Source organism: Brachyistius frenatus, unplaced genomic scaffold (genome assembly GCF_029030835.1).
Source record: "Brachyistius frenatus isolate BFR_SWC_R1_liver_20210118 unplaced genomic scaffold, ASM2903083v1 Contig_186, whole genome shotgun sequence".
NCBI lineage: Eukaryota > Metazoa > Chordata > Actinopteri > Embiotocidae > Brachyistius > Brachyistius frenatus.
Window position 1 is genome coordinate 472,818 of NW_027210785.1, and position 18,795 is coordinate 491,612.

Below are 18,795 nucleotides of genomic sequence, written 5' to 3' on the forward strand. Positions count from 1 at the left end.
AATTAACAGAAGGTCAGACGCTCCCTCTGAGCCTTTTAAAAGCAGCCGGAGTCAAACCTTCCGCAGTGTTCAGACGGAGGCTCAAAGGAGGTAGGTGACATTTTATTTTGAGTGTTGTCTCTTAGGTGTAAAGACTTTCAGATGTCAACATCTAAATACTCCTGCCACACTAGAAATGTGATTTACTTATTCTCTGTGTGTCTCTTGCTCAGTTTCAGATTTACAGGATGTCTTCCACAGTACTTTTTGCTGTTATGTTGCTGGCTTGTACTTTGAATTGCAGTGCAACTCAGTGTGAGTATAAGTTACCTGAATTATATTGTATATTGTGTATATTGTATGGCAGAAATTTGTTTTGAATTGTTTTCCTGGAATCTATTATGTGTTTTCTGTGCTTGCTCATGTTTACTCAGTTAATAATTATTCACCAGAAAGGCAGCCTGTGTCTACACTATGTATTTGTCACAACTTCAGAAATCAATTTCTGGCAGCGTTGTTCAGTTTGTGTCCTCAGTCAGCAGCACAGATGCCCTTTTATTTCTGTACTTCATGTCCCTCTCTGACATTTCTTCCTTTTTACGCTCTTTCAAACAGCGAGCTGCGGAGGTCGATGTGGTGGCGAGTACTACAGGGGTGACATGTGCCAGTGTGACTATAACTGCCTGTCTTATGGAGAGTGCTGCAAAGACTTTGAATCTCAATGCACCACAAGTGAGGCAATACAATAAGTATCTATTCTGTGTTACTGATGACAATATTTTACACTTATCAAACGTAATTTGCGCTGATTATTACCCATCCTTATCTTTGCAGAGTAACATTTCATAAGCAGTCCTGAATACCTGATAAATAATCATTCTAGTGCCCAATGATTCAGTTTATCTGATATCATGTAGTCTCCCTATGCAACTCTGTTATGTTGAAGCCTGCTGTGTTTGTATGCAACAGAAAACTCGTGTAAAGGAAGGTGTGGGGAAAGCTTCAAGAGAGGCCGGCTGTGTAGCTGCGACTCTGACTGCATAAACTTCAAGCAGTGTTGTCCAGATTTCGAGAACCACTGTGATGCAGAAGGTAAGCCTTTTCCACAACATTTAGACAGTTCTGCGTGTATTCTTCTGCATGTTAACCACCACAAATTTCCTTTACAGTTTAATGTCCATCAAAAAACTTTCCCTGATGAAGTTTTCATACATCTCATGGTGTGACATTTGACACATAATCAGCTAATGCAGAATCCATCACTGCATGTTAAAGTTATTGCTCTCAATTGCAACATCATGCAACAATTACAATCGTGGCAATCGAGTCCATGTGCATGAATGGTGAAGTGCAGTGAGATTTTCTGTCGACTTTGACATGACAAACTAGTCACTATGAAACAGCCTGCATGTCCACCAGCAGCACGCACAGCAGCATGTACAATAGCAGAATACAATGCATGCAGTAGTCTGCATTGAGTTGAATTTGACAATATTTTCTGTCTTGGTAATCACCATAGAACAAATTACTGGAGCAGCCAGTGCAACATCACCAATGAAGACTAGCCCATGCGATAAAGTAAATAATAACAAACCCAAAGGTATATTTTTCTTGACAAAAGGTTTAATTTGTACTACATTATCAATATAAGATTTAACTCAAGCTATTTATTTCAAGCCTATATAACATTTATTCATGAATATTCCCCACAGAGCCAAGTCTGAGTGACGCAACAGAGCAGTCTTCAACATTCAGCGAAGGAAACGCAGCCGGTGACTTCAAGCTTTTTCAAATTTATACACAAAAATGAATTTAACACTGGATTTCAGTAACAGAAACCAATTCTCATTGAATTTCATCTGGAAAGTCACGTGTTTTAGATCGCTTCCATGACTATTATGAGCTAAACACGGTTAGGCGTATGGCAGGAACATGTTTACGGTTGATTGCCAACACTGTGGCTCTGTCTCTGTGGTTTTCTTTTGGGGGCCAAGTCTCAACAGAACAGGCCAGGAGTGTTAGTATCACAGGCCAAAAGAAACACAAGTAAGCAGTGTTGTCATGAGTGGACCGTGTGTAGGAGGCTCGGGCACAGGTTCAGTCACAAGAGAGGAAAGCATGAAATGAAGCCAAAACAAGTACGACAGAGCATTTTCTTGGATACTTTCTTTAAATTTAGTGGTTTGTTCTGAGCAGTTTAATGGAAGGAAATACTTTTGCATCCAGGACAAAGTCATGTCCATGACATTTCTGTCAAATGCAGGAAAAATGAAGATAGTTTCGATTACAACATTTGTACTAAAACCACTAACTATGCACATTTGTACTAAATGATTTTGCTTTATTTGCCCACAGATGACAATCCACTGGACAGTCAAACATCAAATCCACAAGATGATTTCATTGATGGTGAGCAGCGATATAAATGTAAATATACACTGTAAAGAAAAAAAAAAAAAGGTAAAATGTCAAACAGCAAAAGTCATCAAACATTTACCGTCAAATTAAAGTAAAAAAAAAACCCACAATAGTTAAAAAAAAAAAAAAAATCTTATGCTATTCTAGTAAATAAGTCTTATCTCCCTCCTCTCACTCTGGTAGATATTTACAGCGAGACCCTTCCCACTGAGGAATTTTCCAAAAACGGAATGGAGGATCTGGAGGCAAGTCCAATCCCAGAGAGCATCAGCGAATTAGGATCCAATACAGGCGACCTGCTGGGTCAAGTTTCTACTGAACCCACCCTGAGTACAGACACTCTGGACTCCACCACAGAGACAACTCCCTCAGACAAAGACAACCTCTTCACTGTTTCCCCCACAAAAGTAGAAGCCCCTAGTGGGAGCACAGGTGCGTGATGTGAACAAATAGACAGTAGGCTATATCATACACTTGTCATTGGTTTGTGCAGTTAATATTTCCACCGTAAGGTCATGTTTTACAGGTTTAAATGGCTCAATTCATTCCCAGAGCTATATCAAGACATTTACGTTGAAAATATCTGATGCTGTTGAATTAATCTAATTCAAATCTAAGAGAAACTCATCCTTGTCCACCTTCAGATGCCAGTGATCTTACAGGCTCTCCTGATCAGGGAACAACTCTCCCTCAGCCCACAACAGCAGCTGACCAGGACTCCAGTCAGCCTACTTCAACCTCCGTACCCCAAACAGAGGCTTCAACTCCAGCCAGCACCCCGGAGCTTGAGACAGCGGACCAGGCAGAAATAAATCCAATGGATGACATTTTTCCTTCTGATGAGCCAGAAATTACAACCATACCCCCTAACAAGCAGGAGTCCACGACAGTCCTGGAAAACACGGACGTCACCACCATCCCTGCCTCATCAATGCTGGACTCGACAACCGTCCCAGAGGAAACCACTTCAAACGTCAACACTGAGAGCAGCGCAGGAGATGCCACAACCATCTCTCCTTCCTCTCTGGGAGACCTTGAAGATCCTTCCACCACTGTTTCTCCACAGGGACCCGAGACCTTATCACAGCTCGATGCTGTGACGACCCCCATCCTCTCGGCCACAGCTGCAGTGCAGGATGACACCACAGACAACCTCACACCAGGGGTGACCACTGCTGATCCGCTAAACGCCACCCAGAAACCAACATCTGAACCCACTTCAAAACCCCAGGAAAGACCCGAGCCACTTGAACCCAAACCTGAGACGAAGCCCCTGGACCCGGCAGAAACCCTGAACGTAGATGATACGAGGGAATACCAAGCAGGTTAGATGGGTTCCTATTGGTTAAGATCCTTAACACATCTTTCAACAACGGGAAACAAACACCTTCAAAGATGAGGGTTGATATTTCAGTACAAGCGTCAAAATGTCCTCCCCGTGGGCTTTACTGAAATCAAATTTATGTTACCAGTTGGACACTATTTCAAAGACGAAGGGTTATAGTTTCGGGTACATATTTATTGTTACTAGTTGCAGCCTCGTTTATGAGCTCAGTTTTGTTTTTACTATGCCTCTGAGTGAACTGAGGTGGCTTTTTTTTTCTTTCTCACACTGTAAATGAATCTACACGTCATGACTTTATAATCAAAAACAAAGCTCAGGTATCCTCTAGAAAGGAAAAACAAGATTTACAACACAGTAAAAGTCCCTGAAACTCCTGCAGCGGAAAAGTACACTCAACACCAACACCAACCAGTCGGTGATTCCATCTGTTTTTGTTCTTTTTTGTGTGTGTTATTGCTTGTTTATCCAAACAGATGGTTTTCTCATTACTGTGTGTCCCCTTTTCTTCCAGATGACAGTAATGACACAAACCTGTGCAGCGGGCGACCAGTCGGTGGAGTCACCACCCTGAGTAACGGCACAATAGCGGTGTTCAGAGGTCAGTGCCAGCCAGCTAATATTATGTTAATAGTAATAATCTCCAAGAATGTTATCATATGTGCATCCATATGGTCTGAAGTTGATTTACATAAAAAGGGGCCTTTGTCGAAGCTATAACCGATTATATTTGCTCAAGAAATTTTGAAGTAAGTATTACTTATTGTACTTTTCACTATTTATCTGGCAACTACAGCTTACTTGTTACTTTCCAAATTTAAGAATACAATCCATTTTATGAGCCGTTAGTCACATTGCCACAGTTTAACATTCCAACAAATTAACGACAGATTTCAGATGGTAACAGATTAGGTGATCTTTTTTCCACAGGTCACTACTTCTGGTTACTGGACAGTGACAGGGTTCCAGGACCGGCCCAAAGCATCACACAAGTGTGGGGCGTCCCGTCACCCATTGACACAGTGTTCACCCGCTGCAACTGCAATGGCAAAACGTACATTTTCAAGGTAAACGGACTAATAATTGCATTTGACAAATCTTTGTCTCTGACTTTAGCGATTTCATGGATGTGAATCCTTAAAAATATAGTCTCCGATGAAAATTCTTCTTTTATTCAATGCTTTGCGTTGGTACTTTAGTTGCCCGAGATTTAATGTGTTGGTTTGTGCTACATGATGTTCACAGAGAGGCCTGTACTGGAGATTTGAAAATGACCACTTGGACTCTGGCTATCCCAAAGTCATTCATACAGGCTTTTCTGGGCTGCGGGGGCACATCACAGCTGCCCTGTCTGTGCCTCAGTACCGGAGTAGGAGAGAGGCAGTCTACTTCTTCAAAAGAGGTGAAAAAATGAGTAAAGTTACTCAAACAAAAAAGTACAGTTGTATTTGTTGTTGGTGTTCGATTTGTATTAAATACCGTATATTATGACTCCTGGTCTGAATTCTGAGATTTTTTTTTTTTACTTTTGGTTGTTTTTTTCTAGGAGGATATGTCCAGAAATATTCATACCAGTTTGGCACCAGTGCACCATGCAGCAGGAAACCCCAGTACAACGTTTACACAGTCCATAACCGAGTGGTTCGACAAGCAGGTACTTCAAGAACAAAACAAATCCGAGACGAGAAATTCATATTTAAAATGGTTTTGCATAGATGCATTTGAAAAGTGGCAAACACTCCCTCAATTTGAGTTTAAATTCTTAGTAAGGTTAAAAGTCAGATTATGTAAACCTTTATATTGTAGGCCCGATGAGTGTGCCGAGTGTTTTATCAAGACTGTTTCAAACAAGTTCTTTGAAAAAGTGAGTCATGCTTTGGCAGAGGGAAGAGGGTCCATCTTATAAATAACTGGCAAGTGGAAACAAACACCTGTGTTATGGTTTACCGGACTGCCACCGATGGAGAGTTTGGACAGAAAACATCATAAAAAAAAAAGATAATTAAATGTGTTGAAATTTTTTTAACTGAGAGAAAACCAATCAAATGCGGTAATTCAACAAATTTTCTTCCAGTGTCTGTTTTAGAACGAGCCATCAACATCCGGACGTCGTGGAAAGGCTTCCCCTCCACCATCACAGCTGCTGTGTCCGTCCCCAGTAACAGAGAACCGGAGGGGTACAAATACTACGTCTTCTCAAGATGTAAGTCATTCATACAGTCACATCTCTTGGTTGTCGTTTTTTTTCTTTTCTTTAAAATTAGTCGTGTTAAATCAGAAGATTTCAAAAACGTAACTAGTATTATTGTTGTTTTGGACATCACCGCCAGCTGCTGAGTCACGCAATTGTAATTTTTCCATGTGTAAATTTCAAAGCTTTGCAAAGTGGGATTGTCCGAAGCCATCAATACATTTTATACAGAGAGTTTGGACACGCAGTTAAAATGGCAGAGTAAATAAGTTTTACACTACTTGCGAATTAATTCTCAGTTTACAGGGCTTAAATAAATGTTGAAGAGGTTTTTAAGAAGTGAATGTGGTTTTACTCCTTTGTTCATATGTCTTTGCTCGACTTCAAAAGGACAAAATGTCCTTCCCTTTTTCGTCAGCAGTAATCTGTTAACCTCATTCACATCATGTCTGAAACGCCTAACGAGGACCATGTGAGTGAGTGAGTGTGTGTGTGTGTGTGTGTGTGTTAGGGTGGAGTGTTAGACAGATGTAAAGATTATTGAGGGTGGTGTCCATTCACCTACAGCTCAAATTTATTGTGGAGTAACAAAAGAAAAAGGTTCAATTTCAATGATAACACTTTTTTTTTTTTTTTTTTTTTAATAGTTTCTGATTTAATTTTTTTTTTTTTTTTTTAAACAACAACAAAAAAAAAAACTGCTGACTAGACTTTTCTGTCTGGTCGTTTATGTCATTCACAAAACACCACAGCTCTTAAATTTCAGGTCCTGTTGTGGCGAAGAGCTGTCCAAGTTAATGTCCTAAAAACTTTGAGGTCACAACTGGGGGAATATGAAACATTTTGTTTTTATACCAAATACATTTCCTTAAAATGGAAACTGGCATGAAAACAAGCTGCCGAAGTGGCACCTATAAATTTAACCGTTTACCAAATAACCAGTTCTGCCTCGTTTGCAGCAAAATCCTACAACGTGAGGATGGACGGTCAACGTCCTGTCATCGCTGCTCCGAAAGTCACCACGTCACCGGAGACCAACAACTTCTTCAAATGTCCAAAGAAAGTCTGACTAAAAAACAGCGACTGTGCGAAAGAAAGCTGCCTTTCGCAGTAATTTTTTTTACAGTGTCAAAGTTTATTATATTCTTCATAAAACACACTGCTTCAGCATGGACCATCATTACACAAAGCTCTTTTCCTAGTACAATAAAAAACAAAAGCAACGCAAAACACGTGAACTTTAATCGATAACACAGAATCCAACCACTCATGACGTGTTTCTAAGGGGAATGACGAGCTCCTCATGTTTCTGATTAGTGCTTCATCTGGCGAATCGTCTCCCGTGTGTTCCCCGAGAAGGAAAGGCTTGACCTGTTGAGGTGTAAAATGTGTTTTTTTTTTTTAGACAAGGCTGCTGCATTGATGTTCAAATTCTGTACAACGTGTCTTCATGAATGAACATATTGAATGTATTATCATGTTTTTCTGGTATTTTTTTCATCATTAAATACTGAATTATAAAAAGGTAACGTGTATTAAGTCTGTGGGAAGTTAGAAATGGAAAAAAGTGATTTGGACAGATTTGTGTTCACATTAAAATGTTCACATTCAACACTTTTTTTAATTTATTTTTAAGATTCAAGATGAAATCTGTAACTTTATGCTTGACTAAAAATAAAGATGGAGGAGTGTTGAATCAGTTTGTGTGGAAGCCGGCATTTTATTTAAATCAGCCATCGCAAAACCGTCAATGGATAATCCAAATGTGTGACGCCGGTAGGACCCGTCTTCTTGATGAAGTCTAAGAAGCGTCTTTGATTACATAGTTTTTATACTTTGAATGCCACCAAACATGCCGTATGTGACACCTTTTTATCAAGGCCGTATTTTAAAATCAAACTAATTTGTTGACGATAAAAACGTGTGCAGGGTAACTTTACTATCGCTACCGGAGTTCTTTTTATGTTTGACGCATTTTGACTATCTGTACCAGTGAAGTTATCAATGCACAAAGATGCCAGGTACGCAGTGTCACCAGTTACCACCACAAAACCTCAGTCAGTGTGTTTGCTTTGAAATGCGTTACCTCCTCTCTTCATGCGGCCCCCACGGCTCTCTGGCCAGCGCTGCAGCTGGAGCTGCCTGCTGGGTCCCGGTCGAGAGGGTCTAGGTGGAGCACTGCTCGTATCTAATAAAAATAAAAAATAAAAAAACAAAACACGGTAATCACAACAGAAAAAGACACACCAGAAGAGAAATTCTATTTACATTCAGAGCAGGGAAGCATGACGGTGATGAGGCTGCTCTGTACCTGCAGAGCTGGACGAAGGCTCCTGGCTGGTGGACGGGAGGCTGGCCTTGTCAGATGGCTGGCTCGACTCCTCCATGTCTCCCTGAGACACGACGGGATCCCCCGACACTTCACCACCGGGCCTGGAACAAACAAATCGTCACACTAAATGCACACAGTGTAAAATGATGTAATCAACCACCCTTAAAATGACCTTTGTAAACCTGCCAAATCCTCCAGCTGGTAGAATTGTATGTTTGCTACTGATATTAACAGTGGAGAGAAAGGCTCACATTTCATATCAGGCTTGAACTTTGCATGCCAGCCAGTAAGGAATACTGAAGGCTCGCTGACTTCAGGGCCAGCAGTCTGACTTCCATCAGCACAAAAACAAAACAGAGATTGACAAACTGCTGAGAGGAGTGAGACTCACCTATCAGTGTCTGGCTCCAGGAAGACGTCATCTCTCTCCTCCCCTGTACCGGCTGCTCCTGACACAACCAGGCCTGGTGTGGACGTGCTCACCATGGGAACCGACTGGGAGGCGTGCTCTGTTGTGTCTGACTGAGCCACCTCTGAGAAGAGCGTTACTGGAAGATAAGGACATGAGAACTAAATACTCACATTGATTTTGTACTTAGAAAAGTGATAGTGCTCCTAAATCTGATCATTTCCACCCGGTTTACGATGTTCAAAAAAAAAAATACAGATGGTGTTGAGAAGGTTGATGTGAAGGGCGGGAAATAGATAAGAGGAGCTGATCCCTTAATATCCGACTGACAGAGACGGACAGATACCTGGTGCTGCAACTTGAAGAGGTGTGGTGGGAACGCTGCGTCCACCAGACTCCTCTTCATGAGTCGCTAAGAACATCGGGCCGTCATACATCCCGAGACCTGAAGACAAGAATTGCTTTGCAGTTAAATATAACATTTTGGGCATTCTGATAGCCTGACGGTTAAGGGTCATGCCACGTCACCACAACATCCACGGTTTGGTCCTGTTGCATTACACACCCCTCTCTTCTCTTGTTACCCGTCTCCCTCTACATTCTTTGGAAAAATATTACCCCCCCTCCCCGCCCCCCCGTGAACATGTGGTAGAGTACCTCCTTGCGACGCGAGCTGTCCCAGGTCAGATTGCGAGGAGGAGCTCGTCTGCGGAATGTCTTCTAACTGACCGAACCTGGAGCGAGGCACCCCGGCCACTTGGGGAGAACTGACAAACAAACGTAACACGAAGATGAATTACATCACTCTTTTTTCTAGTCTAGTCTTTGAATATAAACAGCTATGAATAAATCTTTACATTTATAGTATATAAGTCTTATGCAGCTTGAACCAGAGTGTGAATTCAAGATGGACCATGATAACGGCCCTAAAATGCAAAAAGGACAAAAATGCCTACGATTAAAAAAGGACTTGGGCCAGTTAGAGTGTAATTGTTAGGCCTTTCAGTGAGGTGGAGCCTCTCATACCACAATATGGGAATCGCTGCAGTAAAATATTACACTAAAAGAAGAAATAACAGCAACACAGAAGAGAGAAGATGCAACTTTTCTAACTTCTAACTAACAACTATCTCTGATCTTGTTGTGTTAACAGTACTGTCTGCCCACGTATACATGAACAGGACATTTATGCAAAAATTTGCACGCGTTTTTGTGTTCTAACTTTAGCCTCAATGTGTGTGAGACTTACTGGATGGCCTGGTCGAAGCCATCGGAGCGGTGGGGCGCCACCAGAGTGGGAGCGCTGGGAACCATCCTGTCGTCTTCATCAAAGAAGTGCTGCTGCTGACGGAGAGAGGGCGGAAAATGGTCGGATGCAAATAAGTGCAGAAGCACAGGAGTATAACTTTTACACTAACATCTGAATGAATAACACAACTGTATATTCACAGGTTGTCGGTGTGACTTACAGCACTGCCCGGCATCCCAGGAGCAAGTCTGCTCACTGACTGGCGACGAACAGGGATACGCTGTGAAAGTGATTTTACAAAACACGTTAGTGACCACATCAAAAGCTCTTTAATATTGTAAAAATACATCTTTAAAATCAACAATCAAAACTCGGGTGTTTCCTCCTCAGTGAGATTACTCTTCTGACATACCTGAACCTGAGCAGGCGGCCCCAGCTCTGATGTTGGGGCAGGGTGAATGTTCAGGCGAGGGGGCAGCTGATGCATTGGTCTCCGTGGCGACTGGGGCATTCGTGTGCAAGAACTTGTGATAGGCTGCTCTGAAGGAAAGGCCTCCATTGTGCTGCCCTCAACTACAACAATAATAAAAAGGTTCAAATAATGAGGGGTACTTTTGGTTTGAGATAAATTCAATCGAGTCCAGAGCTGCAAGAGCTTTAAACAAAACGAGGCCTGCTTATCGAGCACTAACGGAGCTTCTCAAATTCAGTCTTGTAAGTATAAAAAAAAAAATGTTAAAAATCAATTTGAAGTTGGCACTGAATGTAAAAGACAAAACCTGTGGCACATTATGTTTTCAAAGAAATGTTGATAACTTTAATGGATAATTGTAAACTGTATATTCAGAACGAGATGTTTGCAGTAACGTGGCAGGAATAGTATAAACAATGTGAAGTATTTTGTAAAAAGTCTCAGTCAAGTTGCCTTGTTTCCTACTATACTGTTTGGTCAGGAGTAAATATTATTATTAATTTTCTACAGATCTAAACTCTAAATTAAAAAAATATTTTATTTTATTTTATTATATTTGGCAATCAGGCTGTTTTCTTCATGGAACCAGTATTGTACCATCCGTACACCCATTTACATTTAAGACAACATAAGCAAAATTACTGGAATCATTTGATGTTGTTTTTTTTTTTTCCAGTAAAGCCTCTGTTGGAAATGACCTTTATTTTGGCCCGTTTTGCCACACCTCCCTTCAGACAGACAACAACATATTACATATTTTCCAGTCACGGTGTAGCGTCAGATAACTAATTGGATGTCGGGACAGTTTGTGGGCACATGTGGAGACTGTGAGGTAGATCTACGTTAAGTGCGTTTCACTGGGTTTACTGGATCTTACAGCTCGGTGTCTGGGAATCTGCTGGCCTCTGGGTGGAGTCCGACGCCCCCAGACTCTCTTCTGTCTCAGTTCCCGGGTCCGTTACATCAGCTCCCTGCGAAAGGAAAGAACAAAAGAAAATAATAAATGAAGTGGTGATGGCAGACCATGAGTGGAATTTTAAACTGTGAAACAGGTTCAAAGAAAACGTGAGAATACGAGTGAAGATGTGCATTAAAAGGTAAAAACGGGAGTACACTGATTACAGGAAGTAAGTTATAGGAAGGTTCCCACACAAACACAATATACAGTAGTTGCCAGGGTATACTGGCAGAACACCACATACATGATTATGATTCACTTTCTTCCCATAAGGAACAAAGAGCCTTTTAGAAAGGGCTAAAAACACTTTGACATTTTAATCCAAAACATATGGAAATGTACCACTGGCAGCAGGAAAACCTTATATACACACACACACACAATAGGACAAAATAATTAGTTTGTCATTCGATCTGGATGTTTTCTTTGACTGGTTTATTACATTTTACGAGCAATACTAAAGGTCAGGCTCAGAGGCTGGATTGTATTATCATATCTGTGCTGCCGCCTTTAAAACAAAAATAAGGGTTTAAATCTAATAAACAAACCCATTTAGGAATAATTCGCTGTAAACCACGATAACATTTCATAAATAATATTCTACTTTCATTCTCAATATTGGAATATTTTACAGCCTGAGATACAAAGATTAAAAACAAACAAACAAACAAACAAACAAACAAACAAACAAAAACAAAAAAATTGAAAGCTAAGCTAACTTAATCACGAAGCCAATCTGGACACAAATCTAAAATAAGGGCCACGAAAGACGATTACCACGTTGAAAGAACAATACATTATGTGTCCTTTAAAAAGAGAGCACAATGCTGTCAAGCATTGTTTGATGAAAAATGATGTTACAAAAAAGGTCATGGACTGGGGATGCTCCCCTCTGATGAACATAAAATCTCATGCAGAGGTGACACCTACAACTGTGACTTATTATTCACCCTGAATCGCCCGGTACAGGATGTTTGGTTTGGTGTGAGACTTCTGTTGAGTACACCCTGTGATTCAAAATATGTCTGTGAGAATAGTGTGTTCATGTCTACGTACTTCTGTTGCGTGAACAGAAATTCGCAGTTAGGACCTTTTTAAAATTGTCTATGGCCTGCCAGAGGGTGCCTGCAAATTGGATTGAACCCTAGACATAACAAGTAAGAAAGCAGGGGTGTGCAGCTTGAGTCATGGACGATCAATGTGGGTAACCTTGGCGACAGCATAGTGTGGGTATGTGAAAGGATCGGGAAAACCTCAAGTGTGTTTTAGCGTCAGCATGTGCTGTAATTGACGGAAACAGGGTTACAACTTGCCATTCACTTTGTCAAACCTCATGTTGTTCTACGCCAGCGGACCATAAAGAAACTTACGATGGCTAAACAAGAAGCTTCAAAATGTCTCTCAAAGCTAAAGAAATGTAGAGTTGATAGCGAGAAATCTCCTTTCTGGAACGGATTATAATGATACCATTAAAGTCAAGAACGAAGGATGTAGTAATATATCTAGTAATGATTACGCTGAAAGAGCCATTTGTAGCCATCAATTCACAAAGTAATCATTGATTTCTCCATTTGGCCCACTTGCTACTAAAGTGTGAGTCCTACCAGAAGGTTTTGGCAGAGCACCAGCTGTTGTCTATCAGCTACAACACTGGCTTATTGTTTATGAAAACATCACCTCAAACACCTTTTAATTTTTCAACCTCACACACGTGCAGATTACAAGCACAAAAAAAAACATGAACTGTCCCGTTGCAGACACTGACTCATCCCACTGAATATGCCCAACCAAGACAACAGAAAAAGGTAAACAAGTAAAGTCAACATGGTCACAGCTTGCATGCAGACAGAAGGTTACAACCTGGGGGTAAAATGCAAGTGACCGTGTATTGAGTATGTGGAAAAAGTGAGTGCGTGAGCTGGAAAGGGAGCGGGAAATCTCTGACAAAGCGTGGGAAGGGTTAACACAGTGTACTGGGTATGAAAGCTGTGTGGGTGACAGCGTACGAAAGGTCAAAGGTGTAACTGTGAGTACGTTGTGTGTCGACGGTAATCCGACCTCTGTGTCGTCTCCCTCGTAAGCCTCGTTGCCGTCTCCGCTCCCCTCGTTACTCTCCTCTCCTTCCTCCTCCATCCCTCCGTCGTCGTCTTCCTCCTCCTCGTCTTCATCTTCATCCTCCTCCTCTTCTTCGTCTTCCTCTTCTTCCTCCTCCTCATCATAATCCTATGATGAGCAGCGGCCAGATAACATTTAGAATTTAAAAGACAAATTTTCACTCATGTCTAACACCAGTTTCCGTATTGACTTTTAAAATGCTCAACAGAAACTCTACCTGCTCCTCTTCCTCTTCCTCCTCATCTTCCTGGTCATCTTCACTCTCTGTGTCTGTTACTATGACGATTACTTCTCGCTGCAACTGGTCAGGGGTGTCACTTTGGGTCAGGGTAACCTCTTGTTCCATCATGACGGACTGAGAGGCTGCACCTTCATCTCCTTCTTCCAGGGCAGGAAACCCCTCTTCCTGCAGGGTAAACAAATGAGCACCATGAACAACATACATTCATTTAAACTACTTTTGTATATTAAAGTGCCAAAAGGTAAATGCAATGTTAAATCTGCAACATTGTTATGAACGTCTCCTGCCGGTTACACCGACATTACCAGTACATCTGTTTCCCCTCTGCTAAAATGTCTCCGTAAATCTGTGGCTGTAAAAGGTTGCTTCGTGAACGGAGCATTCAGTTTTTTGGCAATGGCGAGTGACCCGCATAAGAAAGAAGCAGATATAAAAGGGATGATGATGGATAAAAGGAAGAGCTTTCCCTAAAGAGGTTGTGGGAATTAGTAATGATTTCAGTTAGATCATGGCAAACCTGGCTTGCTTCTGCACCGTCTTGACCATCTATTGGTACGACTCCCTCCGCCTCAGCGCTGTCCTCGGCCAGCATCTCCTCCTGAGGAGACCACATGACAATCAGAGATGGAACAACAATTTTCATTATTCTTATATGAAAGAAAAAAAAAAGAAGAAAAAAAGAAATCGCTTATTGTTTGAACAGATTTCTAAGATGTCTTCCTCACCTCTGGACCGACTCTCTGGATAATGCGCAGCTTCTTTGGTATCGGAGCCCTGGAGGTGTCCTCCTGGGTCGCCTCTGTGTCAGTGAGCACAGCGTTGCTGTCATCCTCTTCACGAGGCCTCTTGGACATTGCAGAGGTTCCTGGTGTTGCTGAAACTGGAGATAAGGTGTTGCTATTGTTAAGCAACTTTACTGATTGTAACAGAATTACCTTAAACTGTCAACCTGTCAAGGGTTGTGTAATTAAAACATTTTGAAAGAGAAAATAATATATGTAACTGTATGTATGCCTCATACTGGATAGACCAAACAGTAATGTGGCTCTAGACTCGTCCATTAAGTGCACAAAATCCAAATCAAAATATAGAGCGTATGAGAATGGATTTTCCTTTTTAATGTTGGAGCCCTGCATTTAAATCCTATTTTATAACTTCTATATAATATGTAATCTATTTTTGTACTCCGAGGATATTCTTTCTGGCTCAAATTCTTGACCCCAGTACTGCTCTTTACAATGCTGATGTCCTTATTTAATATATTTGGAAATTAAATCAGTATTATCAAATCGTATTAATATTCCACATGAACCTGTGAACATATCGGCTTTCAAAAACACTTTTCTCACCAGTGCCAAACACAGAGGACGTGGAGGACGCCGAAGGCCATTCCACCTGCGAGCTTGGTGTTGCCTCAATCACCACAGGCGGTGGCTCCTGATTGGCTGGCTCTGCGTGGGTCACACTTTGTTGCTGTGTTGGCTGAACAAATGCTGTGGTCTGGGTCTGGGTCTGGGTCTGCTGCACAGTCAGCATGGGGCTCGCTAAACTGGTCTGGACGTTGGGGCTGGCAGAGCGCACAGAGCCGCTCGCACTGCCGTACACCGTCACATGCTCCACTGGCGGGCCGTCAGTAGACTGCATGGCTGTCAAAGTGTTAAAAAAAAGTTCGACCAAATGTTATATCAAAATTAAAAATATTGTTAACTTTAGCCAACTTTAATCACTGAAAAACTGACTCCAACGTCAAAATTAAGATATGCTTCAGGGAATAATCAGAACCAATTATCTATCAGACAAACATTTGTCACTTGAAACTCATCTCTAGAAGAAATCATTTTTTGGTTAGTTTCCTCCTTTAGAAGAAATCTGTGTCTGAATCTTTGCGGTTACACCTACCTTCTTGGGTCTCCACCTGTGTGGTCGGCATGACGGTAGCGGTGGGTGTTGGGGTGGGCACAGTTGCTGGGGTGATCATGGGCCTGATGCTTGCTCTTGGAGTGGGTTTGTTCCCTGGGTTGACGGGCTGTTTGCTGGCTGTCGGGACTACAGGTGTTGGCTTAATGTTGGCAGTTGGAGGCTCGGAGGTGCTGGCACTGACAGAGGCATAGTTTGGGATCAATAATGATTCTACTGGACCGGAAGTACATATTTCCATGAAGCTACCTAAATATGTGACTCTGTACATCACATTTACGGACATAACTGACTGAATGTAACTTACAACAGAATGAGTGAATTCTATTATGACTAAGACACCGTAACAAATGTGGTTTGACCAAATCCGGTTGATAACCGGTCGATTTACTAAAGTCACTATTGAGAGAAATACCAAACCGGAAGATTGGATTCGTTCCTTTTACATTACATTTGAGAAATACCGGAAAAAAGTAAAAACCTGTCAGAAAACATATGCAATGTTCACTTCTGTGATCACCAGGCACTACAGTGTAATTACAACAAAACATACCTGCCCCGATCTGCTGCTGGGGTAGTCTTCAGACTGATCTGCCTCTGTTCTGTGCTCCTCTGCTGCTCCTGGGTCTAAAACGAAGGTAAAAAGACAAAAGAATGAGAGTCAGGATATTGTAGTTTTACATAACCTGCAGAAAATCCATTTGACACACCCTTTGGATATCTGGAAGTTTTCTCATCTGATCTACTTAAATTGCCAAGCAAATCAAAAATGGAGAAATAACGATCAAATACTATGACAGATTAACGAATCACCATCTGTTCTAAATGTTCTTTGGGTTTTAAGACAAAATCTGGAAACATCATGTAATTTCTGGGAGTTTGTGAGAAGGTTAACGTGCCGATGATTTAATTTATAAAAAAAAATAACACTGCTGATATGAATAGTTGACCGTTTCAGTCCATTACTGCAACCTTGTATGACTGAAACACAAATTAAAAAGTCTGGCTTGTGAAACTTTCCCCACTGAATCTCACCTTACTGGGACCTGCCTCAGGTGGCTCATCTCTCTGCTCTTGTCTGTCCTGATGACCTCGCAGGTCTCGGAGTTCTCGCTCCTGTCGACTTAGGCGGCCCTCATATTGAGACTTGATGGCGTTCAATCGAACCTCCAGCTCCTCACGCTGCTGCTGCTTTAGTTCCTCATTTTCCTTCAGCAGCTGGTCTTTGGTGCCTGGACATAAATTATTTAGGTCTCAGATTCAAATAAACAAACAGAAAACACTACAATAGGGGCAAAAGAAAGAGCAATTAATAGTCCCGGTGTTGTGATACGAGGACAGCCTCTCACCCATGAGCTGGTTGATCTTCTGCTTGGCACAAACGATGGCCTTCCTGGTCTTCTCCTCCTTCTCGGCCATCTGCTGTCTCAGCGTGTCCCCCTGAGAAGTCTTCTCCTGCAGCTCCTGCCTCAGCCTGGTCAGCTCTGTCTGCAGCCTGGATGACTGTTCCTGGGCATTACGCACTTCAGCCTCACGCTCTGTGACCACCTGTGGCAAATGCGGAGCAATGTCTGGAAATCGCCTCTTTCAAGAAAATCTTTGCAGTCATGTAAACTATTAACTATGTGAGTTGATTACTGAGAAAAACAAGTACATCACAGGTGGAAGTGAACAAGTCTGTCTTAAGTGGATAATACAGTAAAATGTTTTAGGCGAGTCATGTTTGACCTTGTTGATGTTCTCCAGCTGTCCTTCCAGCTCTGTGGTCTTGGCTTCAGCCTGACTCAGAGAATCTCTGAGGCTCTGCAATACTTGAACTGATGCTTGACGAGCCTCCTCTTCTTGGGATGGACCTGCTGCAGCCTCAGCTACCAGCTGTAGAATATGTGGTAGGAAATATTAACCTCAAACGAGCACAACAGTGCAGTTGCTGATCGTCATTTCATGACTGATTGAAACATACAATACTACCATGCACTTTTACTTGGAGCGTTGGATTGAAGGTGAAAGCAGTGAGTGAACTAACTACCTTATCATGTTCCACCTTGAGCTCATCATACTGAGTCTTGTAGCGCCGTCCAATCTTCTTGACTTGGGTGATAGTTCGCATCTTCTCCTGGATTTCCTGGCTCTTGGTCTCCATTTCTCTCTTTACCAAATTGCTTTCTTCAGTTATCTTACCTATATTGTCACGCAAGTTCTGCATCTGGATTTGCAGGGATGTTGTGACATTATTTGTCCTATAGAGAGAAATGAAGATGGGGAAAATGAATGGTAGGGTGGAAGAACGAAAACAGATAAGACTGAAGAAGGGAGCGCAGCTAAACACTCAATATCCTGCTTAATGCAGCAGTTACATCAGATATAATCCCTCACCTGGACATCTCTGCTTTAAGTCTGGTGTTCTCCTCCGAGAGCTGCTGGATACGTTTGAGATGTGCCTCTCTCTCAGAATGCAGACGCTTGTACTCTTCAGGATCCGAATCTTTCTGCTGACTCACCAAATGCTAGAAAAACATCAAAAAACACTTAGTTGTGTGAGTAGATCAAACATTAGCAGTAAAACTTCACTTAAATCAAGCTAAAATGCTGCTTTCCTAATGATGACAGGCGTAATTTCCCCTTCATAGAAGTAGCCTTATAGATTTAGGTTCTAGTCTTTACACCGACCTGACTCCGAGCCTTCCAGCACTTGATTTCCTCTTCCAGTATCTTCCTCTCCGCCTGCAGCATGCCGCTCTTCTCACTCAGCTCAGAGTTAGCCTGCTGCATTGGTAAGATGTCTGACTCCAGCTTTTGTACCTGAAACACACAAGAGATGAGCTGAAACTGAGAGGTTTGCGAAGTTTAATGGGAAATCCTTAAAAGATTTCTTAAAATATAAACACTTGCAATAATGGGATAATGAATAGGTTTTAAGTATAGTTCACATCAACTTCCACTAAGATTTTCAAAAAAATAATACCTTCGCTTGAGCTTGCTGCAGTTCTTGCTCAATCTTTTCCTTGTCTTCTCTCAGCATCCTGTTGGTCTCCATTAGGATACTCATTGTTTCTGTCTTCTTCATCAGCTCGTCATGCTGAGCCAGCGTCTTGGCTGTCACCTGAGACATTAGCAACGGGGTATCAGTCACATACCATTTTATGTAAGTTTGAGAGCTACTGGCCAGATC

The 18,795-nt window shown here is 41.8% G+C and overlaps 2 protein-coding genes across 4 annotated transcripts in view; one reads left to right on the plus strand and one right to left on the minus strand.

The window, feature by feature from the left end:
• prg4b (proteoglycan 4b) lies at positions 1-7,629 on the plus strand. Of its 2 annotated transcripts, XM_069718130.1 has the most exons (15): positions 1-90; positions 213-294; positions 595-711; positions 949-1,071; positions 1,499-1,579; positions 1,692-1,751; positions 2,335-2,388; positions 2,581-2,829; positions 3,042-3,722; positions 4,254-4,340; positions 4,670-4,806; positions 4,985-5,141; positions 5,286-5,393; positions 5,814-5,942; positions 6,890-7,629. In XM_069718130.1, the coding sequence occupies exons 2-15, from the start codon at positions 228-230 to the stop codon at positions 6,997-6,999; spliced, it is 2,160 nt and encodes a 719-aa protein (XP_069574231.1). In that variant the 5' UTR covers positions 1-90; positions 213-227; the 3' UTR covers positions 7,000-7,629. The 2 variants fall into 2 exon arrangements, with proteins under 2 accessions (XP_069574231.1, XP_069574232.1); XM_069718131.1 differs by lacking the exons at positions 1,499-1,579; positions 1,692-1,751.
• The window catches only part of tprb (translocated promoter region b, nuclear basket protein), a 21,963-nt gene continuing 10,380 nt past the window's right edge, over positions 7,213-18,795 (minus strand). Inside the window, exons 28-51 of one of the 2 annotated variants that reach the window (XM_069718129.1) lie at positions 18,589-18,726; positions 18,294-18,425; positions 18,000-18,130; positions 17,653-17,863; positions 17,352-17,498; positions 16,973-17,171; positions 16,659-16,855; positions 16,177-16,250; positions 15,606-15,802; positions 15,056-15,352; positions 14,432-14,586; positions 14,224-14,304; positions 13,683-13,871; positions 13,409-13,573; positions 11,270-11,363; positions 10,333-10,493; positions 10,141-10,200; positions 9,921-10,012; positions 9,329-9,438; positions 9,018-9,116; positions 8,654-8,810; positions 8,242-8,363; positions 8,017-8,118; positions 7,213-7,301 (exon numbers count right to left, since the gene is read on the minus strand). In XM_069718129.1, the coding sequence (XP_069574230.1) occupies positions 7,252-7,301; positions 8,017-8,118; positions 8,242-8,363; positions 8,654-8,810; positions 9,018-9,116; positions 9,329-9,438; positions 9,921-10,012; positions 10,141-10,200; positions 10,333-10,493; positions 11,270-11,363; positions 13,409-13,573; positions 13,683-13,871; positions 14,224-14,304; positions 14,432-14,586; positions 15,056-15,352; positions 15,606-15,802; positions 16,177-16,250; positions 16,659-16,855; positions 16,973-17,171; positions 17,352-17,498; positions 17,653-17,863; positions 18,000-18,130; positions 18,294-18,425; positions 18,589-18,726 (3,360 nt within the window). In that variant the 3' untranslated portion in view covers positions 7,213-7,251. Of the gene's footprint in view, positions 7,302-8,016; positions 8,119-8,241; positions 8,364-8,653; positions 8,811-9,017; positions 9,117-9,328; positions 9,439-9,920; positions 10,016-10,140; positions 10,201-10,332; positions 10,494-11,269; positions 11,364-13,408; positions 13,574-13,682; positions 13,872-14,223; positions 14,305-14,431; positions 14,587-15,055; positions 15,353-15,605; positions 15,803-16,176; positions 16,251-16,658; positions 16,856-16,972; positions 17,172-17,351; positions 17,499-17,652; positions 17,864-17,999; positions 18,131-18,293; positions 18,426-18,588; positions 18,727-18,795 lie in introns of both variants that reach the window. The other variant, XM_069718128.1, reaches the window with a different exon arrangement.

Coding starts and splice junctions, on each gene's coding strand:
- prg4b (XM_069718130.1), top strand. CDS start 228: ATGTCTTCCACAGTACTTTTTGCTGTTATGTTGCTGGCTTGTACTTTG. Junction 1,072..1,498: donor GAACCACTGTGATGCAGAAG/GTAAGCCTTTTC, acceptor TAATCACCATAG/AACAAATTACTGGAGCAGCC. Junction 3,723..4,253: donor TACGAGGGAATACCAAGCAG/GTTAGATGGGTT, acceptor CTTTTCTTCCAG/ATGACAGTAATGACACAAAC.